The following is a 20,163-nucleotide window of genomic DNA, read 5'->3' on the forward strand; positions in this document are numbered from 1 at the left end:
TCTTAAACTAGCACAGGTGCTCTGTGAGCACTCTCTGGTCTTGCAGGAGTGCTATAGTAAGCCTTGCCACGGGTGAGGTTAAAAGTCTTCTTTTTTGTAGTCCCTGCTTCTTATTTTGAGAAGTCTAGCCGTTAAATCTGTTCAGTGAAGCTTTACTACTGATTAGAGTGAAGATATGGTAGTCTGTGAAGGGAGTTGAGCTACCTCTAGATTGCTGTTAAACAGCCTGTTCATTCAATGTGCAATCTTCTTTGACCGTTTTCTAGACGCCATGCCACTCAGCCATGCCTCTGTGAGTGGCATTCTTCAAAGTCCTACACTAGGTTGTCCTTAGATTAGCAAACATACATAGCATGTAGCTTCTGTTTTTCATAGAATGTTGACCAAACATCCTGTGTTTTTATTAACCAATCCTCCATGGCTGATCTGTTTCCTGAATGCTTGTTGTTGAGATGTCAAATCTTGGTTCTCTTAGGTCAATCAGGTGGTGGCTTTGATATCTTTTTGACGCTGTATAGTTTCCTATAATTAAGTTAATGTGTTTTGCTACTTCATTCCATAGGACGTTGCTTAGCAGAGTAACTAAGTTGTCACAAGTTCTCTTAGCTGTGATGGCCATCAGGCAGCCAATTTTCATTAGTTTTTGTTCACAGAAGCCCTACCACTTAGATTAAGGTCTTGGCGACAACCAAAGAAGCCCTTGCACTTAGAGTAAGGTCTTGGCGATCAAAGGTCTTCGGAGACTAATGAAGAAGCCCTTCCACTTAGAGTAAGGTCTTGAAGACTAACAAAACCACATCGGGAGGGGTATAAAACGGCAGTTGGTGTTACGAGTCGGGAGGGGGGGGGGGATTGTCCTATAATGTGTATGTGGATTCGGTAATCAGTCCATCTATAATTGATGGATGTTAAACACACTTGGGTTGTACCCTTAATGCTTCATTACATTCTGGAATCATTAACCAGTTTTATTGATGGATTCATTCAACAATAAATCATTCATTCGATGCACTAGCGGATGCAGTCCCATCATTCATTTACAGCCCAGGGTATCTGTAATGATCCATTGCCTGGTTGCTGATTTTCCACTCCAGTAAGCGCAATATGGATTGACATTTTAATTTGCTGCCATTATTTTCCGGACTGAGTGAAAGGCGCTGAGTGCTTATAGTTTGCTTTTTTTCTTCCCCCCCCCCAATCCCATCCCATCTTAGCCATTAAACACTTGATGTGGGTGCTATTAGAAAGCCTTGTTAAGTTGCAGGGCCATTATTACAAAATAGTGGCCTAATGGACCTGTAATTCAGGTTGATGTACACAATGGGTCCCACTTACACCCCCCCCCCCTCATCTTACCCATTAAAGGCTAATGTGAGGGCAATATAAAGAAATCAAATTTAACAGTGGGGTCTTTGTGAAAGAAAAACACCCACCCAACTACATACTTGTGCATAGTTACACTATGGATCTTCCATTGCTATCTTTTAGACGTTGATGATTGTGTTAGGAATACTCAATTGTAGGAGCAAGATGCGAAGCTCATCTGCATGAACGATATACTGAAATGTGTAATAATAATAATAATAATAAAAATAATAATAATAGTGGCCTTTTATAGAGCGCTCAGGTCTGTCAGGCATGACGCTCAGGGCGCTGTACAAGCAAAATATAAAACACTAAAGAAAGTACAATTCTATACAACATTGACTTACTTAGGTAGAGATGCAGTTTGATCAGTTCAGTGAAACATAATTACGAAGTGAACGGATGAGTTTTAAGTAGTTGTAATGAATATTCATTTTGTTTGAGGAGTATACACAAGTAAGTAATGTACTGAAGATGTCATGCATATTCATGTATGGGCGGATCTTTTCTGTAACAGGCCAGCCCAACTGCCTGTCCATCCTACACCAGGATGCATCAACGTGCTCAGAGTTTCACGGTATGGTTCGGCCATCTTTATTCCATTCATATTATTTAAGAAAACAAAAAATTCATTTTGCAAGAAACAAAACAGACCAAACATTTTAACGCAGGCATGTATTGTGCAGTTGCATTCCCTTATGTTAAAGGAAGGTACAACATTATGTTAATCTTGTGTGTGTATGTGTGATTTGGTGTTGTTGTTGTTGTGGTTGTTTTTGTTGTTGTTGTTGTTGTGTTTCATATGTTTGTTTTTTCTTGTGATAAAATTTGTTTGACCTTTCCCTACAATGAGAGGTCAAAGTAACTAGTGCTCCCTATATTTTATTTTTTGTTTCTACAAATAAAATCATTATTTGTTTTATTTTATTTCCGTTTGTTATAAAAAGTTCATCTGAAAGAGATTTGAAAGAGAAACAGAAATGAAACTTCACAAAAGAAAAAAACAAATCTTAGAATGTTTATGATCGGTACTTCTGTCTGTTGTGTTTGATCATAAAGTTATATATAAGAACTAGAGGGCGCACTAGTGATGCTGCTTGACAAACACGACAGGACCACAAGGGGACACGCGCGCCGTAGTGTACCCTTTGAATATGAAGTACACGTTGGAGTTGTACGCTACGCGATGCTGTTTTGTCAAATTACAAAATGGCTGCACAAACACACTGTGCAATGCTGTTTTGTCAACTTACAAAATGGCTGCATGTGCGCATGCTGGGCCGTGTATATAGGCCAGTGCGCCCTCTGGTTCTTAAATATAACTCTATGGTTTTGACGTACATGTACTGTGAATAGAACACAAAGGAAATTTAATTGATCAATGTGAGGAACTTGAGGTTCTACGAACCTGGAGGTCTCAGGTTAACATCCCTATGTTGGCAATCTTCCTTCTGTTAGGTCAAAGTCGATAAAACATCAATTAAAGTGAAAATCCGAAGACAATACTCGAAATATTAATTTTGGTTTTATTCATACACCGATGTACTTTCCCGAGTCCTGTGAAAAAAATATCACAGGCATGTTACTCGGGTGGGATTCGAACCCACGACCCTTGCAACTCGACAGCATGTCTTACCAACTGTAGACTATCAAGGTTGCTCGGTGGCTAGAGGCAATTTAACATCTCTTATAATACTTGAAATGTTGTACCTTGGCTTCAGCATCAATTTAATGTGCTGCATCATTTCAAAAACAAACCCTCAGTGTTGTTTTTATTAACTGAAACTGAATTGTGAGAATTGTGTCATATTAATGGTATGGAAAAAAAAATGAAAAAATTAATAAAACCATCCCTGCATGATCATAAGCAAGGTCCTGTAAACGGTCAAATATGACCTTTTGATTATGCGGTGTAGTTTTGTTATCATCTACATATAAAGAACAAAAAAGCAAGCTCAGTTAAAACCTATTGAGATCTACTAATGCATTGTTTATTGTTGTGAGGTTTTGGAGGTACCATGAATAACCTGCATGAGGTTCGTGGTTCATCGTAGTGGTTTATGGTTGTATTATAGGCAATGGAATTAACTGATGGAGGGTTGGGACGTAAAAAAGTGAACAACCAAAACATTTCCATTACTCTTGAAGGGAGATGGTGTTTGTTGTTTACTTTTTATTATATCTGGGGAGGAGGTTTTGTGGTGGGGGGGGGGGGGGGTAAAATCTGATGACTCTTTGTAAAGGCACTGGACACTATTGGTGATTACATTACTCAAACTAGTTGTTGGTATAAAAACTTGCGTGGTTACAAGTAATGGGGAGCTGTATAAAACATTGCGAGAAACGGCTTAGATCCGGGTCTGATCCGCCTTTTTCTTGATCTAGTGTAAACGGTTCTCGATAGCCACACTCTCTACAGGGATTCCCATCCACGCTTACGCCCCCCCCCCCCCCATGGGACAATAAACCTAAATACCCAAATTTACTCCTAGGATTGAGTGATCGTATTCTATCTCCGTCTTACATCCCACAGGGTCTGTGATCAGTGATCAACCATATCGAAATACTGAGTAGTTCTGGCCCAAGCCGCTTTTTTATTTTTTTTGACTTCACAAAGTTCAAGTAGTGATGATTTCATCAGAATGTGCTTTAGTTGGAAATTCTCTCTGTCAAGAGAAATTGGGGGAAGGCCATGAAAGTTGCTTTGAGGTTATGTTGGATGGGGCAAGGCTAGATTGCTGTAGGGCTGTGAATTTCATTGTTTTAGGGCAATAAGTCCCTTTTTGATAAGTTGGTATTTTGACAAATTTTATGGGGAGTGGGAGGAACTCTCTTGTGGGGTTCGGGGGTCAGGGTAAGATTTGGACATAGCGGAGAGGTGACAACTTTTATGGCTTCTTTGTAATTCCATTCCTGCTGTACTGCTGCATCATGTGTCATGGCTACATGTACATGTAACTCTAATCATTGTATATACTTATATCATGTACTCATGTGTCTCACAGCTTACGCTAACATTTGCGGCTGATTCTAACATTTGCGGCTGATTTGTGGTGGCTAGTTGGTGCAGACATTTGTTCGCCGGGGGGGGGGGGGGGGGGGGGGGGGCTAGATGGCTCAGTTGGTAGTCCGCTGCCACGTTAATCGGGAGGTCTTTGGTCTGAGTCCCACCTTAGTTAGTTTTTCTTTGTTCAACCCGAAATCAAATGCATTTGGTAACAAGAGGGTTAATTACATGTAGACAGCAGTCGAACCCCACTTTCATGGCTCTGCTTACCAGAAATTGTTGTACTGGTTGTCAGCATTCTTCAATCCCATTGTGTAAAGGAAATTGCTAAGTACATGTAGCCTGATGTAAGCATGTGCTTACCAGTGAGATGCGCTTTAGTTAAGCACGAGTTGTCGTTTACGATAAGCAGAGCTATGAAAGTAGGCCCAGCTGTGCATAATCATCAAATGGTGGTTGCATGCCATTCACATTTTCATCCGACCTCACAGTATAAAGTGATCACATAATGCCATGGCGTTATAATCTTTACTGACTACAATAGTTACTTAACAAGTCACAAGTCACAAGTTGATCAAACTTGGGGACCCAATTTCATCTAGCTACTGGAAATACCACTAGTTTCCTGAATAGTTCAAAAACTAATTTTTTTTTGCTCATGATAGATAGAATAAAAGCTTTCAAATAACCTGAGTCAGGGAAAAGTATAGGATGCTTGAAGCCATTATACACTTTCAGAACATAACACAAAATAAAAGTTCACAGATTTACAAATAACTTACAGGGTTTACAAAAGGTAATGGTGAAAGACTTCTCTTGAAATATTATTCCATGAAATGCTTTACTTTTTGAGAAAACATTAAAACAATTCTTGATATCGAGAATTACGGATTTATTTTATACACATGTCATGACACGGGGAAACGTGCGGAAACAAGGGTGGGTTTTCCCGTTATTTTCTCCCGACTCCGATGATCGATTGAGCCTAAATTTTCACAGGCTTGTTATTTTATATATAAGTTGTGATACACGAAGTGTGGGACCTGGACAATACTGTTTACCGAAAGTGTCCAATGGCTTTAAAGGCAGAGTATTTGTGACCCACTCTGTGAAAATAAGTCACATGTCGCCCAATGCAATATTAAGTTATGGACAGTTTAATGTGGAAAATATTTTTTTTTTTAAATTAATTTTTTTTTTTCTTTCTTTTTAAGATCTTTAGTTGCATGGTTAACCTTTAGAACACTTACTTTTAGGCAATAAAGCTATGAATACAACAATTTTGTGATCATACTTATGTTTAATTTGTATCCTTTTGCACACAATGGTAGTTTAAAACATCATTTTACTTGTAATTCGTTTTTCACAAAAAATGGTGTAGTGGCTAATTTCAAACGGGAGTAACTCAGCAACGCGATACACTCCAAAGCTTAGACACATACCAAATTACTGCTGCTGCTGTGTTCTTTCCAGCCATGCATATAACTCAATTCCTGAAATTGCCTACATCTGACTCATTTTCACAGAGCGGGTCACATTTATACTTTTGGTGATTACTCTACAAGTTCATGACCCTCAAAAACTTACTTTGTAAACAGCACTGGAGAATTGTTGGTTGATAGTATATACCCCTGTTAGAAACAACCTCCTTTTATAGTAAAGTAGTTTTAGAGAAAGAGGCTACTTTTCATCTGGGCCCAAATTCATAGAGCTGCTAAGCACACAAATTTGCTAAGCATGAAATTTCATTGGTTGCATATTGCTTGTTACTGGTATTCAGCTGTTGTTTGCTTATCCTAAAAATCACGTGGAAATTGGGTTGGTAATCCTGTTTTTATCAAGGAAGAAATTTCATGCTAAGCAAATTTGTTGCGCTTAGCAGCTCTATGAAATTGGGCAATGGCATGGTTTTCCTGGAGGCTCATCCACCAGTTGGAACTGGCACTTAATATTTATTCACTTTGACTGTCATTTGTAAAACGTATTTACAAACATTTAATCTATATTGGTGCTCATTTCTTTTTGGGCAACGAACTCTGGAAAAACTTACGGCTGTCGGCAAATTGTACCTCTTTGATGCTTGCTTTTTTATACTAACCCAATTTGTCGGATAATTTTCAAATACCTTCAGCTGTGTTCTTAACTGAATCAAAGGCCTTCTGCACTTTCTTCCCATAGCAATTTTCCCAAATACCTTTCTCCAATGCCTGTTCCTCGCATACCTTTCCGTTGGAATGATTTTGATAAGCGTTCAGACAACTTTTGTTTACTAAACAACCGTAATGCAGGCAAATATAATTTCCCTGTTCGGAAAGACAAATTTGAAAATATCCCTGGTTATGGCAATGTTTTTTTATGTTGAGTGCATTTGTCTCTGAGTGTTGCACAAAATTTCCTTGATCCCAAGATGCAAATGTTGGTAGCTCTCTTTGGACTGAAAAAGACATTGTGAAAGACAGCCTTCAAATCTAACACGCAAGTGGCTCATTGTAGTAAGCACTTAATTTGAGGTCCAATTTATTTGTGGAACTATGGTGACTGCTGCATATGCATGGTTCGGCTTCACAAAAGCAGTTTTTACTTAGGGCTTGTCCTACATGTACATATATGACTCTTAAAGAGCTATTAAAAACTTAACTTACTTGCCTAAACAAAGATCAGACTAGTCTAATAACTCTATGTGAACTCCACCCCTGGTGCAACACTTCTAAAAAGATCACTCCGTACTCTTTTGAAGTTGTTGTGACAATTTAATTTAAACCAATTAATAACTCAAACCAATGCTAATGAAGGTTACTTAATTTCCTGATTGTAAACAGTTCTTTCCCTTTTGTTTTGATGTTGTTTTTTGGTACAGATGTTGTTGGGATTGCCGAGCTATGCAACAAAGTAAATGGTAAGTCTTAGTTTTTCTTTCTTCCAAGCTAATGGGTTCACAACTTTGTTAAAGTTTCTCGTCATTAAAGGCAGTGGACACTATTGGTAATTACTCAAAATAATTATTAGCATAAAACCTTTCTTGGGGACGAGTAATGGGGAGAGGTTGATAGTATAAAACATTGTGAGAAACGGCTCCCTCTGAAGTGACTTAGTTTTTGAGAAAGAAGTAATTTTCCACGAATTTGATTTTGAGACCTCAGATTTAGAACTTGAGGTCTCGAAATCAACCATCTAAACGCACACACCTTCGTGTGACTAGGGTGTTTTTTCTTTCATTATTATCTCGCAAGTTCGATGACCGATTGAGCTCAAATTTTCACAGGTTTGTTATTTTATGCATATGTTGAGATACATCAACTGTGAGGGCTAGTCTTTGACAATTACCGATGTCCACTGCCTTTAAAGATGTATTGATTACAGGTTGGAACGTTGTTCACTTTTGTACATGTTATTCTCTTTTGAACCATATTCTAAATGTTACTCTAATAATTGTCTTGCATAAAGGCACTGGACACTATTGGTAATTACTAAAAATAATTTTTAGCATAAAAACTTACTTGGTAACAAGCAATGGAGAGCTGTTGATAGTATAAAACATTGTGAGAAACGGCTCCCTCTGAAATAACTAAGTTTTCGAAAAAGAAAGAATTTTCCACTAAAATATTTGAATTTGATTTTGAGACCTCAGAATTAGATTTTGAGGTCCCGAAATAAGCATCTGAAAGCACACAACTTTGTTTGGAAAGGGTGTTTTTTTTACACAACCAATTTAGTTTAAACTTTCACAGGTTTATTATTTTGTGCATATTTTGAGAAACACCAAATGAGAAGACTGGTCTTTGACAATTACCAATAGTGTCAAGTCAGGATACAAGCATCAAGACTGGGACTCGAGCCCACACTCTGCTGATCAGAAATACCAGAGCTTGATTCCGGTGCTCTTATCCGCTCAGCCACATTTATAATGCACATTTCTTGTAACTGATTGAGTACTTACTTGTTAATGTGGTTTGACCTTTACTCTGATGTATGTTAGCACTCTATCTTCCGTACTTTTCCGAGCCCTGTGAAAACAAATCACAGGCATATTACTCAGGTGGGATTCAGACCCACGACCCTTGCATTGTCTTACCAACTAGACCACTGAGGTTGCCGTTAGCCAGAGGCAGTTCGAATCCTATATTTTAGTAGCGGGTATCGCAACGATGCTGAATTTTCATCTGGATTTTTTTTTTTTCACACAGCTCAGGAAAGTACTAACACGCATCGGTGCAATTGTAAAACCAAATTAGTACATTTAATATTCTTAATCCCGATGCAGATTCAACATATATTAAAGGAGTACTTTTGTTTCTTGTTCTTTTGATAGGTCTTTATTTCACTAAACACGATGAGGAAGTGGCAGCTGTATTCTCAATCTACTGTGGTATCAGTATTGTGCATGTAAGATTCTTTGTTATTTCTCTCTCCATTTAATTTGTTGTGGAGTCACCATTGTGTAATAATTATTTTTGGGATACACCAAGTGAGAATACTGGTCTTTGACAACTAACAAAGATGTCCAGTGCCGTTAAAGGGAGGGTACACATATGGTAACTACTCAATGACAACAGAAACTGACTTGGTTGGGATCACTGACTATGGTGATACATGTAAAGTATAACATTTTGAGAAATGATACTAAGGAGTGTGGTTTTAGAGAAAGAGATTTAAAAAACTGTCTCATTCATGAAATGTTTCTCTGATTGTGTGTTCCAGAAGATTAGCTCCTGACACTAATTCATTCTTTTATTGTCCATCAGAGTTTACTTTATAAGAAGATGAAGGATGCTCAGTATCGAAGCAAGCTAGCTAATGAGCTCATGATGTACCATATGAAGGTAATATTAACAATTGTTACACACCCCGCCCCCCATCACCATCCCCACTCCCGCCAGGTGGGCCCGATTTCATAGAGCTGCACAAAATTTTGCTTAGGCAAATAAATTCTTGCTTAGTAAAACCCGATTACTGGCCAAGACTCCACTCAATTGTTATGTTGAGTATTAACAACAGCTAAATACCAGTCACAAGCAATGTATATGGCATGAAATTTTGGCCAGTAACATGTGTAAAATAAGCGAGCTATTTTCGTGCATTTTGCTTAAGCAGCTCTATGAAATTGGCCCCACTGGTCACTTTTTCAAAATCTTTTCCAGGTTTCTGTCCAACTTTCCCTTTATATTATCAAAGGTTGGTTGGATGTTATATTTCCTTGCATTGAAACTCTAGGACCATGGTTCAAATCCAACTTTGTGGGTTGGGTTTTCGGATCCTTACATGGCTGTGTGGGTTTTCCTATCTGGGGGGTTGTCCTTCCACATCTGAAACTGAAACTTCTTTCCTTGTCTTCTCTCCATTGTGTTTTTGGCTAGTACAATGATTCACTCGTCCCAAGCGCCTTGCCTTTACCAAAGGCGCTTGGATGGGCAAACGTATCACTTAGTGGACACTATTGGTAATTATTCAAAATACTTATTAGCATAAAACCTTACTTGGTAACAAGTAATAGGGTTGATAGTATAAAACATTGTGAGAAACGGCTCCCTCTGAAGTAAGGTAGTTTTAGAGAAAGAAGTTATTTTCCACGAATTTGATTTCGAGAACTCAGATTTAGAATTTGAGGTCTCGAAATCAAGCATCTGTCGAAAGCACACAACTTCGTGTGACAAGGGTGTTTTTTCTTTTAGTATTATCTCGCAACTTCGACGACCGATTAAGCTCAAATTTTCACAGGTTTATACACCAAGTGAAAAGACTGGTCTTTGACATTTGTGTGTCACTATTTGTGTGTCACTCTAAGTGGAGAAGAACATTGACTCTATTAAACAGCTAGTATATCAACATATTGACCTGTTTTTGCTATTGTGTTTCCAGGGGCCCGAAAGAAACGACATGACGGTTTGACTGTGTGTATAATTCGGCGACGCATTATTGACTTGCCTTGCCGTTGTATTTCGAGGGGGCATACAATGCTGTCAAATTTGCAGTGCACGTAATCTTGCATGACTTAATATCAACTTGGTTTTTTTAGGCTATTGTATTTCCACAGGCCTAAAAACAACAACCTAAAGTTTGGGTAGCTCGCATGACTCACTATTGACTTGTTATTTGCCATTGTATTTCCAGGGGGCAGAAGAGGATATCAAGCCCCTTCTATCGCGAGACTTGGTACCCAAGCCAGAAGTGTTCCATCCCCAGATGGCGAACTTTACCTACTCGCCCAGAGGCATCCCAGAGAATGACACCATCATGGTAAGAATATATTACCTAGGGTCGATTTCACAAAGAGTTAGGACTCGTCTTAGGAAGAGTTAGGAAGAGTTTTGTGAAATCGACGGCTGGTTCCAGAGGCAGGATAATTTAGACGGTTTATATATATATATGAGATCTACATGATTCAGCAATATGCTTCATATTATATTTGGAATCGTGGTGACACCATGCGTGTATCTACTTGCCAGGTAGATTATGTTCTTTTGAGAACTTGTCTTGCTTTAAACTCTACTACGGTGGAGTAGATTTTTCCAGAATTCGGGAGACTTCTCAGTTTTGAAAAGAACTGTCCTGTTTATTAACTGTTACCTACAGTGCCAGCGTCGCACTGAGTGACGGACATGCACGCTATATAAGAAGCCACTATTATTATTAATATTACCTGGGCGGAAGGTAGGAAATCGGCCGGGAATAACACTTTAGCTTTAGTCTTGTTATGAACTACACTATTTCGGAGTGAGTTCTTAATTGGTCTCAATGTTTCGACTAGATCGTCAGGAGCTATGGGTCCAGTCAAAATCATAATTTCTTTTCTTTGAAATCTTCTGTTTCTAGGCGGTGATCAGCATGTTCTATGACATGGGCTTTGTCCAACGGTATCGCATCCGGCACTCCACCCTGGTCAACTTCTGCCAGCTTGTCAAAAGAGGCTACCGGGACCCGCCCTACCACAACTGGTACCACGCCTTCTCTGTGGGACACTTCTGCTTTTTGCTATACAAGAATCTCAACCAGTTAAATATGCTCAAGTAGGTACCAGTCTAAAGTTTTAATCAGTTGAAAACATGTGCCTCAATTTTAAAAAGGTATGTCCCATAACAACTTGTGCCAAGTGTTAATAATAATAAAAAGAAACTGTAAATTGTTAACTTCTTATTTTATTGTTTGTGTGAAGTGCTTGGGTGCCTTTTGAGATGTATCCTGCGCTATATAAGATCTTTTAGGAAGCGCACAATATTGCTGCTAAACAGCCTCAAGAAACAAAGCTAGTTAAAAAGAGAAAAGTCATTTTAGCAGAAAAAATGTGAAAAGTTGACAAAATAACATACTTCAAGAGATCAGATAAATGAAGCATCAATCACTGATTCTGCGCCAGCCTTATGCAATAGTAAGTGTTACAAATGTTGTGTAGGTGGCTAGAGACAATAGCAACACATTTCTTTTTAAAATGATGGGTCCTGAAGGCGATGAGTGAGTCAAACAAAATGTGTAACATCATCAGCCCCAAAATATTTTCTGTTTCGTCTCTATCAACCCATGCTGTCCATCTTGAGTCTTCCTTGATGGTAATCGTTGTTGCCATAGTAGCTAACAAATTCAATTCATTTGCTCATTATTCCATCCTGTCCATTCAATTGAATTAATGCATTCTGTGTCTGAGACCAATGCAAATTACTCTAATCCTATTCATCTATCCGTGAGTCAAGACAAATTATATTCATTTGGATATAACTCCACTAACAAAATGTTGGTGTTGCCGCTGTCCATTATCCTGCAGTCATTGTTCATTTAATCATTAAATCAACTGAAAATGTCAAAGTGAAACTTCCATTTGAAGTCTTTCTTTTAATCGGTTAGAAACCATAGCGGCAACAAGCCACTAAATGCCCAGTGTGGCTGCAAAAATGACCATTGAGGGTGACATGGTTGGCTTGTGCGTAAAGAGCATGCCTCTCACCAAGGTGACCCGGGTTCGATTCCCGGCCAGGGCCATATGATAGTTGAGTTGTGCGTTGGTTCTCTGTGCCACGAGGGTTTTCCAGACCATCTGGTTTTCTTCCGTTGGGAAAACACTTTTGATATTTGGCTGTGCTCAGTGGTCATAACAGGTTGATGTGGCTGGCAGCCAAAGGCGCCCTTGTGTGCCTGCTTCTCAAAAACGTTGTAGCCGCGTCCTTCGCAATACAGCTCTTAACTGCGAGTAAGGATGATTAGCCCCAAAAATTATTATTATTATTGACCAAATGGTTTGAAATACTTCCATTCGCATAAAGAGGTCAAAGTAACATTCATGTCCGTAGTTGAAATTTGCCACTTAACAAAGCAGCCAGATTTCTAAATAATAAAAAAAAGTTCAATGAACAAACTTGATTAAAGAAATTAACACTAATTAGGAACGGGGTTTCGTGATGATTATTCAGCAACGAATGGTCTCTACATGGGATGATCAATACTTTTTGGATCAGCGTCCCACTTCAACTCAGAAAAGCAGATACTTGTTCCCAATTAAAAACACCTCCCAAAACTGTTGGTTGTCTAATGTGCATTAGCAGAGTTCTTGTATTTTTTTTGCACCAGGAGTGTCATCATTGACAGACTTACTGCGCTACAAATCCTCAATATTATTTTATTAAAAAACAAAACAAGTCCTAGTACAATCCTTTACCCGTAAGCAACTTTTGTGCCAGCATAATGACTTTTTAAAAATAAACTTCTATCAAGAACTTGCAGCAGATTCACATGTTCACAGTTGAGTTGCATCAATTATTTGATAGAAGGACAGCCAGTAATTTCTCACAGCTGTTAAACCTCGCTTGATGTAAACCGTAGTTGGAAATTTGCCCTAGGGCTGCTCAGATAAGTAGAAAAATTTCTGCACCAAAGGCTTGCGATTTATCATGATTTTTCAATGACCTTCCTTGACCATCTGATTTTCTTGAACTGGGCAAACTCACCATGACAGAGACAAGCGCCTCATCTTTTATTTTGAGCATGAACCTGAGGGCCCAATTTCATAAAACTATTAAGCGGCTAATGCTGCTTAACACATATCTTAACTAAGCAGGATTTTTGTGGGATACAAGTCACAGCAATGTATTTCTGTGCTTAGCAAGTTTTTTATACTTACTCGCATTGTTATAGCCGCGGTGGACAGTGCTTGGCGGGCCTGCCCAAAACTAACAATTTTCTCCCAGCACTCATTAGCAAAACAATCCTGTGCTGCCCAGCACAGATTTCCTCTAGATGGCACTTCAGCAATGATAGCCTCATAATTGAACATGAATAGTTTTGTTGAACTGCTCGCCCTTTGTGCACTGAATTGGATTTTAAGCCAACTCTGATTGTGGTGTCTATACATTTTGAACAAGTAAATATTTGCTGACTTGTATTTTTCAGGGAGATTGAGATATTTGCTCTACTGGTTTCCTGCATCTGTCACGACCTGGATCATAGAGGAACTAATAACAGCTTTCAAGTCCATTCGGTAACTATCTTTCAAATCTAATTAGTAACTATATCTTTCTTTTCTACCACCACTATGTTCAAAACAGTCTAAGTTTAATGTTAATCTGTGGACTGTTTGTGTTGTAGTACAAAAGTACCCAAACCTATCATAAGAAGCATTCATAACAATAATCTATATCTCTTTGTATGTTAGCAATCCGTCTTGGCAGCTTTGTATAGCTCAGAAGGCTCCGTCATGGAGGTAAGCAAATCCAGCTACAAAACCTTTCCTTTTTACCCAACTCCATTTAAATGAAGTGGACACTATTGGTAATTGTCAGAGACCAGTCTTCTCACTTGGTGTATCTCAACATTATATGCATAAAATAACAAACCTGTGAAAATTTGAGCTCAATCGGTCATCGAAGTTGCGAGATAATAATGAAAAAAAAAACACCCTTGTCACACGAAGTTGTGTGCTTTCAGATGCTTGATTTCGAGACCTAAGATTCTAAATCTGAGGTCTCGAAATCAAATAAGTGGAAAAGTAATTCAGAGGGAGCCGTTTCTCACAATGTTTTATACTATCCACCTCTCTCCATTACTCGTTACCAAGTAAGATTTTATGCTAATAATTATTTTGAGTAACTACCAATAGTGTCCACTGCCTTTAAGCCTTTTTGAGACATGGCAAACCTCATAGGCGTGCACTGTATGGTTAGAGTGTTTACAGACAGATTAACCAAAACCAAATAGTGCACTTACAATGTGTCTACCATATCTCAAAATGTGTCTACCATATTCCAGTCATGAAGCAGAATTCTGTTAAAAAGTGTCTGAACAAAAATTCATTTCATCAAAGCAGATCACAAACAAAGTTCACTTCTGTAGTTTGTTATTAGCTGGGATCCATGGGAGATCAGTGAGTTTTTCTTACTGAATGGATTTCCCAGGATAAACAAGAAATAAATAAATAAGAATATTACTTTTTCCTTTTTGCTGGTAACTCCATGTAGCCTTAGATCTCCAGGGGTCTTTCTTAGGTTCCTCGCTGCTCCCAAAAGCACTGCATTTTTTTTACACCCCCACACATTTGTCACTATTTCATCTAGATATTTCCTTAGTACTTTGGGAATGGTGTAAAGTGCTTCAACCATCACAGGAACTACTTTCCCTGTCACCTGCCAAATCTTAAAGAGTTCTCTGTCCAAACCTTGGTACTTCTTGATCTGTATTACTATTATTATTTCATCATATCACACCATGCAAAAGAAAGATAACATTTTTTCTTTATGCCGGTAACTCCTTGAGTCGGGCTAAAGGCTCGGTCCCACTGCAGCGATAACGAGAACAATAACGATAACGACGCAATGATAACGCATTCTATTGGTTGATTGAGCATGTGCTATTCTGCGTTGAGCAATTCAACCAATAGAACGCATTCTCTTTGCGTCGTGATCGTTATCATTCGTTATTGCTGCAGTGGGACCGAGGCAACTTTTGCAGGCAACTTGGAGGCAACCAACTGCAGTGGGTGCTACATGACCACTTTAGAATTTGAGTCATTTTGCAGACATTGTCTTACGATCTCCAAGAAATATATGTGAACATTCCAATGTAAATGCCTTTTCGTCTTGGAAATCGCCTTGAACTGGTTGCCTGTAGGTCGTGTGACATGGCCTTTAGGCCCGGTCCCACTGCAGCGATAACGAAAACGATAACCATCACAGCGCAAAGAAAACGCATTCTATTGGTCGAATTGCTTCATGCAGAATGCGCAAACGCTCATTCAACCAATGGAATGCATTCTCTTTGCGTTATCGTTAAGACTAGAGCTCAAGGGTTTTACTCGGATCCTCGCTGTTCCCAAAAGCGCTGCCTTCTGTAACAGATATATCCTCACATTTGTCCCTATTCTAGATGTTTCCCCAATTATTATTAATGTTAATAATATGACTATTTTTATTTGATCTTCTAACAGAGGCATCACTTTTCTCAGGCCATGTGCATTCTGAACACAGACGGCTGCAATATCTTCGAGAATCTTTCCAGAGATGTAAGCTTATATCTGCTTGTAGATCGTGCAATTCTTGCATTCAAACATTTCAGGAACCTTGGATAGGGGCTCCAAGGTTCAATTCAGTTTATTTGATCCATTAATTTTCCAATAAAAAGAGCGCTTATGTGAGAAGACACCAGACAACTTTGTGTGTGAGTTGTGGTGATTCTTAAAGGAACCGTTGGTTTAACAACTCTGCTGAAGACAATAAGAGCATACTGATCGAAACGTCAAGCCATTTAACCATTGGTTCTTTTCAGAACCACCGTAGAGGGAGCATATGTTCATGGTGTCTCCAAAAGCTCAGCAATCTTTTCTGAAAATTAAATTGACAGATTCAAATCTAAATGTTACACAGTTTTGAGTTACCTGTTTTTTTTTTAAAACCTTTAGTTTGAGTTTATGGGCCACGTTTCTCGCCTCTTTTGCCCATGATCTTGGCCTTGTTGTCCCTTCAAAAGCCAGGTAGAGTTGTAGAACTGTCTCTAAGAACAAACTCTACCTGGCAAGTAGATACACACAATGTGTTACGGCCAAACAAATATATACTGATGCCTTACCATGCAATGCCTCAAATCCTAAATAGTAATTAATTGTAGCATTTTACTCTTTTATAATGTTAGAAATTTTGTATTTGTCCTGTATTTGGCGTTTGCCAAAATTTGATGTCGAATGAAGCTTTAGAAAATTAATAAATATGTTGTCTTGACTCATGTAGGACTACCAGAATGTTCTGGATCTTATGCAAGACATTATCCTAGCCACAGACCTTGCCCATCATCTCCGCATCATCAAGGAACTCAAGCAGATGGCTGAAGGTACATGTACTTCAAAATCTAAACCAACTTTACAGCACAGTGTTTGCTTTGTTTTATTTTAGTCCATATCACAGAGCTATATATATTGACTACGGTAGAGCGTAACTTGCTCTGCATTTTGGAGCAACTCTGGGGCGCAGACATGTTTGATGTGTTGCATGACTACGGAACGCTTTTAATTTTAAGAGAACACACATTGCCACGATTCTTTTACATTCGGCGTGTGCGTTTTTACGTACACGACTGCCCATTTGTAAAATTTGGAGTGCCTTTTGACCAGGTGATCAAAAGGCACTCCAAAAAAACTAACTTTTTGCATGGATTTTTGCGGAATGCCTTTAGCAAAGATCTGTTTCGTTCACATACCAGCCAAGGTTTTATAATGATGTACACTCAATGTCATGAGGACATTCACCTTTGACTGAAGATAGAACCGCATGGGTAACGAGAAAAGGATTTTAAATTTTGAAGCTAACTTGTGAAGGAAAGAACAAAAAGCAAGCTAGGATGCACATTCCAGCAAGCCACATTTGAAGGAGAAGAGGGTGATTTTTGGGACGCTAGGTGGCAGCAGACTTACCGTGTTTCTCCGAGGTTCTGAAATTCGGGTGGAGTTTTCAGAGGCAAAAAGTCCTCAAGAGATACAGTAGGCTTTTTCGCGGTGCCCACTTTCTCAGTTTTCAGGCTCTTGGCGATGGAGGTCCGCATATCGCCTCTCCCGGCCGAGTGCCTCGCCCGATCCGGCCAGAACGTTCATATAAAGAGAGAGGACATACCCAGCATTGATCCCCCTGCAATCGGGGGCCCCGTTGGTGCTAATCCATTGTTCTTGGTGATGTGCCTAAACCTCGGAACTGCGTAATCAATGGAAATTTACCTGGTAAGTCTGCTGCCATCTAGCATTCCAAAGTATCCATTTGTAAATTGAAGTTTGAGCAAAACTTTGTTGTATGACTTTGTTTGCAGATGGGTTCCGGACTGAAGACCCACACTGTCATAAGTTACTGCTGTGTCTACTCATGACAAGCTGTGACCTCTCTGATCAGACTAAGAACTGGCAGACTACTAAGAGAATAGCAGTGAGTATTAGCACATATTTATAAATACTCCAGACAGTTTCGCTACTCCTATTGGTGGTGAGCACATCGCTTGGGGGGTGTTTAAACAGTTGATAAAGACACAGCTGAAGCTGTTTAAGACCGGCTGGCTTCTCATTTTGGGCGCGCAAGCTCATGTAAGCCAATTTAAATTACTCAAAACGCAATTCAAGCTTTTAGTAACAGCGCATACATGTGTATATTCGCGTACATGTGTACATTCGCATACACACACCGACCGACGCGTACAAAACATTTTTACAAAAGTTTTGGAAAATTTGCAAAAGAAACAGTGCGACATTGTTTGTTATTGTGATATTATTTTGCTCTTTAACATAAGGGATTTTATGAATGGGAATAAAAGAGGAGTGACTCGTTCTTAATTGGCCGTTTAGAACCTTGCAGGGTCACGGCCATGCGATAACACACCTGCTAGTTTTTAATGGCCGTTTAAGAACACGTCGCCTACTCTTTTATTCCCTTAATAACGTCTCGGATATAGTGCAGTTCCGAAGGCTCGAATAGATTCATTAGGAATGTTTTTTAGTTTCAGTAAAGATGTTTATTTTACCAATTCTTCTCGTTTTCATCCTCACAGTTTTATTTTCTAGTTATGGTTAACCCTATTGTTCCGACTTAGCTCGTTGAGTAGCGTTTTCTTTGTTTTATTGTCCTGTTATGTCCTGTCATTCTGTTTCAACTTAAGTTCTGTTCAGAAGTCCAGTATATTGTTTATAAGGCATTTCTATACAAGACTTCATGTCTTTTCAATATAATATGCCTTCATATTTGTCTCTTTCTTCATTATGTCTCCTGTAATTATTATTCTCGCGGTTCTTAATACATCTTTGTTCATCAATAGACCAATCTTTATAACTATGTGTCTCCTGACGATGACTAGAGCAAGCTAGTCAAAACGTTGAGACCAATTCAGAACTGACTCCGCGGCAGTACAGTTATTACGATCCTATAAGCTAAAGTAGTAGTCCAGTCTAACTTCTATACCATCCGCCCTGGTAATAGTTAAAAAGCAGGACAGTTCTTTTCAGAACTGAGAAGTCTCCCGAACCTCCGATTATCTACTCCACGGCAGTAGAATAAAGCAAGACAGTTCCCTAAGAACAACTCTACCTGGCAAGTAGATACACACATGGTGTTACCGCAAACCAAATATACATTGATACCTCACCATGCAATGCCTCAAATCCTATATATGTGTATGTAATCCTTCAAACTGTGTTATCCTCCTGACACTTTAGGAGCTGATCTACAAAGAGTTCTTCACCCAGGGTGATCTTGAGAAGGCAATGGGTATGGAGACACCTGAGATGTACGACAGGGAGAAAGCCTGCATCCCTGAGCTGCAGATAAACTTCCTGAACCACATCGCACTCCCCGTCTATCAGTGAGTCCCATTTTTATAGCTTTTTCTTATTTCCTCGACGCGATCAAGGGACAATTTCTTAGCGCTGCAAAAACACAGGTCACAGTACAAAAACCTGCTTGATCCGGCAGGGGCGATCAAAAGAGGATCAGATCCTGCAAAGATGATCAAACTGATCACTCACACATTTACACTTGAACCTGGGCGTGCGTACTCCACGATTCTAGGCATTCTACGCTTACACAGCTATAGCGCAGACTCTGCGCTTGCACACAACCCGAGAATGGTGATCATAAGCCATTGATTTGGCACTAAGCAGCGCCATGAAATTGATCTTGCAGTGATTCCCCTTGACCCTGCACCTGTTGAATGGATCGTTCCACACTGCTCTTGTGAAAGGTCAACTTAACAAGATCATTGATGTGCGCACATGCATTGTCTGGTGATTCATGCTTTGGTGTCAGCAACCATCTTCTTGCTTTAACGAGTGTTGGAAACAAACTTGCGCAATTTTAAAGGTCTCTACGTTCAAATACGTGTGAGACTTATAGAGGGCAATATCCTCTACAATACACATTTATATTGCCTTCCGGTTCAACCTCATGCATTCTAACCTTTGCATGCTGTGAATGTTCTAATACAATGTTCTCATTGTCACCAGAGAGCAAAACGACTTCATACCATCTAGTTATATTGCCCCTCCTCACCTATCCCATCTTCATATTAACAACATGGTTTTAATTGCAGTTTTACACAAACGGGGCAATAGTTTACTAATGTATAAAGTTAAACTGTATCAATGGGAGGGCAATATAACATTACATCATAATGAGAGGGCAATATAAAAAATCCTCTCATGAAATGAAGGAATGTGACACATGCATGCATCTATCTATACAAAATTTATTCCATTGGTTATTCAGCAAGGAGCCTTGGCCGTAGCCACCAATCCTGACATGGCCAAAAACAATTTGTACGTCCTCAGTAAATTACTGTGATAGAAGGGACGGTAT

General features: G+C 39.2%; 1 protein-coding gene across 13 annotated transcripts in view; it reads left to right on the top strand.

Moving 5' to 3' along the window:
• LOC139935655 (cGMP-dependent 3',5'-cyclic phosphodiesterase-like) overlaps nucleotides 1–20,163 on the top strand; it is a 247,108-nt gene that overhangs the window by 214,545 nt on the left and 12,400 nt on the right. For 9 of the 13 annotated variants that reach the window (XM_071930150.1, XM_071930148.1, XM_071930149.1 and 6 more), the window contains 12 exons: nucleotides 1,883–1,942; nucleotides 7,230–7,268; nucleotides 8,682–8,755; nucleotides 9,115–9,192; nucleotides 10,481–10,606; nucleotides 11,183–11,376; nucleotides 13,745–13,832; nucleotides 14,007–14,054; nucleotides 15,774–15,848; nucleotides 16,570–16,669; nucleotides 17,636–17,748; nucleotides 19,026–19,171. In XM_071930150.1, the coding sequence (XP_071786251.1) occupies nucleotides 1,883–1,942; nucleotides 7,230–7,268; nucleotides 8,682–8,755; nucleotides 9,115–9,192; nucleotides 10,481–10,606; nucleotides 11,183–11,376; nucleotides 13,745–13,832; nucleotides 14,007–14,054; nucleotides 15,774–15,848; nucleotides 16,570–16,669; nucleotides 17,636–17,748; nucleotides 19,026–19,171 (1,141 nt within the window). The remainder of the gene's footprint in view (nucleotides 1–1,882; nucleotides 1,943–7,229; nucleotides 7,269–8,681; nucleotides 8,756–9,114; nucleotides 9,193–10,480; nucleotides 10,607–11,182; nucleotides 11,377–13,744; nucleotides 13,833–14,006; nucleotides 14,055–15,773; nucleotides 15,849–16,569; nucleotides 16,670–17,635; nucleotides 17,749–19,025; nucleotides 19,172–20,163) is intronic. The other 4 variants (XM_071930146.1, XM_071930147.1, XM_071930153.1 and 1 more) reach the window with 1 other exon arrangement.

This window comes from Asterias amurensis, chromosome 4 (genome assembly GCF_032118995.1).
Source record: "Asterias amurensis chromosome 4, ASM3211899v1".
In the NCBI taxonomy this organism is placed as follows: Eukaryota; Metazoa; Echinodermata; class Asteroidea; order Forcipulatida; family Asteriidae; genus Asterias; species Asterias amurensis.